Here is a 3137-nt window from a genome sequence, read left to right as displayed (position 1 = left end):
GTCAGCGTGACGGGAGGTTCGCAATCAAATAAAATTTAACTCGAAACCGTTAAGCCCTCCCATAAGCTGTTTATTGCAGTTGCCGCCGTACACTACTATACGGAATACTAATTGCATTATTATCCCGGAATGCATTTGCAAATTGTGCTTGATTAATAATTGACCGTTGAAGGTGATGCGAAATTTCATGTCCCGTTGTGATTTGTGTTACAATTATTAAAGATAGCTCGAAAGAGTATTATGTAGTACCTATTTAGTAATATGTGATATTATTATGTGTTTAGATTTTATCTCTACAATAATTGGCGTTAAATATACTTATAAATATATAAAAATATTTCTATGAGTAGTGTTTATTGTATAGTGTTTATTTGATTGTGATTGGGATTACTGCTAAATACATATTATTATTTGATTAATATTTTCAAAAAATATTTTAAGGAAAGCTGTGATAAACTTCGTTATATTATTTCATAGATAATTATATTTCAACTAGTGGTCCGCTACGGGTTCGTAGGAATTACTTATAAAATGTCCAGCGATTTTTTTTTAGTCGGTCCAGTAGTTCCTGAGTTTAGCGCATTCAAACAAATAAACACTTCAGATTTACATTATTTCTACATAAGTATGTGGCGCTATATTTAGACTGAGTCTTGCAATTATGTAAAATTACATTACAATCTAAATAACGACGTGAAGGCGGAACCGTATGTTGGGAAAATTTCGGAAAGTCGCCGCAAGCGAGGATAGCGGACATCCTTCTAATCATGGACAGCTTCTCTCGAAAACTTACCTCAATAATTATTGTACACGTGCTTAAAATTTTATCAACCGATATTATAATAAGTTATATTTGAAATAAATTACATTAAAACCAATCTTATTCCTGAATAACATCAATTGAATGGCAAGTGATAATAAGCTAGATAGAATCTGTTTCAAACTCTGAGATAAATTGTCATTAAGAAATGAAGATAGGATAGACGCTTCTTGAGAAGATAATAATGTAAAGGTATAATCTTGGTATAAGGGAATTTAAATATAAATAATCAATTGTACTGTCTCATGATTTATTTAATACAAAATTTCTACATCTGTTACATATATTTTATCCAAGCGCAATTTTATAGAAACTTCTAACCTCGCAAATCTCGTATTTTCTTATTGTAAAAAAGTTAGGTAATCTGCTTCAACTGGTTGAGTTAAGAAGTTTTTCACACAAGAACATAGCCGGACGGTCACAGTACGTCACTTCAAGAAAACCAGTTCTGGAGATGGCACCACAACGCTTATCTGTTGAAGTTTGTAAACTCTCTTTTAGTGGACTCCATGATGCGTATCCAGCTTCTTCAAGAGTTTCACCTAAAATTTAATGGCTTTTGTATTATAATGTTAAATGATTCGTACATGTTGGTTTTATATTCATTATTTTATTTACTGAATTAGGGTCGATTTTCTTGTAGAAAAAAATAAGAACACATGCCATTAATATAGTTCTTTCGTAATTGACAAAAATACCGATATTTGCAATGCATAATATCAATATATACACCAAAAAGATAAAAAGTGGTGTGATGGTAATAGTTTTAAAAAAGACGTGACTACGTACCTGTTATAGTTCGATATTGATATGGAAACATCAAATCACTGAAACCTATATACAAGATATTAGGATCCGGAGTGTTACTGTTCAGATGTTCGCCCAGGAAACTGACAAAGACATTAGCTTCTTTCGGCGAGTTAACGATAGCCAAGCGACCTTCTTCCAATTTGCACGCAAGATATGCGTCGTGCCAAGATAACGGTTCTGAATGGAATTTATAGCATTTATTCGTAATGACACCGTGCGGTGAATAGCCTGAAATATTAAATGTTTTATAGAGCAATACGACTAGCTAATTATATCAAGTGAATAAAATATAATGATATGTTAAATTGAAATACGTATTTCGTATACGTATCTATACTAATATTATAAAGCTGAAGAGTTTGTTTGTTTGTTTGAACGCGCTAATCTCAGGAAGCTAATAAAATAAAATTTGAAAAAAAAGTGCTTTCGGTGTTAGATAGCCATATGCTATTTGCTATATACCATTAAGCTAAGACCACCAGGAGCGGAGCCACGCGGGTGAAACCGCGAAGCGCAGCTATAGTATTAAATTAATGAAGGAATATATTTAAATTGTGTAAAATACATTGAAAAACAAAAATAAAAACAGAAAAATAATTTGCGTTTACATTTGCACTTTATCTCGGAACGCTCTCCTAATATTAATATTCTGTCTAACAGCTCTAGCCTAGATCAGTTTTTATGCAATTGTTAGTGAAAGATAATATGTAAATGAGTTTGCATATCTAACTTACCCAAATCAAAACCATCACACGCTTCATTATATTGCGTATCATTTGCTAATATTTTGCACACGAATGGAAATATACTATCACAGGGTCGGTCGTCGAACAAGCCCTCTCTAGACATGACGACACAGTGCTCCGTGCCATTGAAGTTATCCGGTCGACCTTCTGCCCACAAAAGTTCTAACACTGTCCCGGTTATTGGCTCGCCTAAAATATGATTAATTTGGTCACATTTTTAAAGGTCCTTGAAGTGTTTATGGAGGCGTTTTTTTGATATAAATTACATGAGATTTTATTGGTAGTGGGTGAAAGTTCCTACTTTCAATTTAATTTCTAAATTTGTTCCTACAAATTTAGAAATTAAATTTCATATTACCTAATAATTTTGCATTTTTCAAGGGTCACGAGTAAAATTATAATTAAAATCTATCTAGTATAGATAACTTGTTGATTGCATAAGTGCTTTCAAATGATTATTTGTATAACAAACCTTTGACAGTGACATAGTGGCCATCAGCGAATTGGTCATGGATGCCTATAAAAACAGCCGTATAATATGCTTTCATGTTGCTCATTAGCAATTTAAGGTTCTCAATTTCTTCCAAACTAGAAGGTATTAAAAGTGTTGTTCCTTCAGCTTCACACATTTGTCTTGCTTGGTCCCAGTCAGTGGCTAGGTCATGGAGTCGATAAAAAGTCTGAAACGCATGAGCCCACATGTAGTCCATGCGAAATTTCTGGGCTAGAATAATAACACATTTATAATAACTATCAAACAT

At 32.8% G+C, this 3137-nt stretch overlaps 1 protein-coding gene across 1 annotated transcript; it reads right to left on the bottom strand.

The window, feature by feature from the left end:
- Positions 1-1189: 1189 nt before the first annotated feature.
- LOC149907700 (secretory phospholipase A2 receptor-like) lies at positions 1190-3137 on the bottom strand. The gene is made up of 4 exons (XM_090102448.1): positions 2849-3137; positions 2365-2565; positions 1610-1858; positions 1190-1362 (listed from the first exon to the last, which is right to left on the bottom strand). The coding sequence occupies exons 1-4, from the start codon at positions 3135-3137 to the stop codon at positions 1190-1192; spliced, it is 912 nt and encodes a 303-aa protein (XP_089958574.1).

This window comes from Colias eurytheme, chromosome 6, assembly GCF_061535395.1.
Source record: "Colias eurytheme isolate Ceu_HAF_F1 chromosome 6, ilColEury1 Martin Lab GWU primary, whole genome shotgun sequence".
NCBI classification, from domain to species: domain Eukaryota; kingdom Metazoa; phylum Arthropoda; class Insecta; order Lepidoptera; family Pieridae; genus Colias; species Colias eurytheme.
The sequence above is the reverse complement of the archived record's forward strand: the minus strand, read 5'-3'. Positions and strand labels throughout refer to the sequence as shown.

Bases quoted from the DNA above. Each gene is read 5' to 3' on its own strand.
- LOC149907700 (XM_090102448.1), bottom strand. From the start codon at position 3,137: ATGTTTGATAGTTATTATAAATGTGTTATTATTCTAGCCCAGAAATTT. The intron at 2,566-2,848 runs GTTTGTTATACA...ATCATATTTTAG, and splicing joins CCACTATGTCACTGTCAAAG to GCGAGCCAATAACCGGGACA. The intron at 1,859-2,364 runs GTAAGTTAGATA...TTAATATTTCAG, and splicing joins GTGTGATGGTTTTGATTTGG to GCTATTCACCGCACGGTGTC.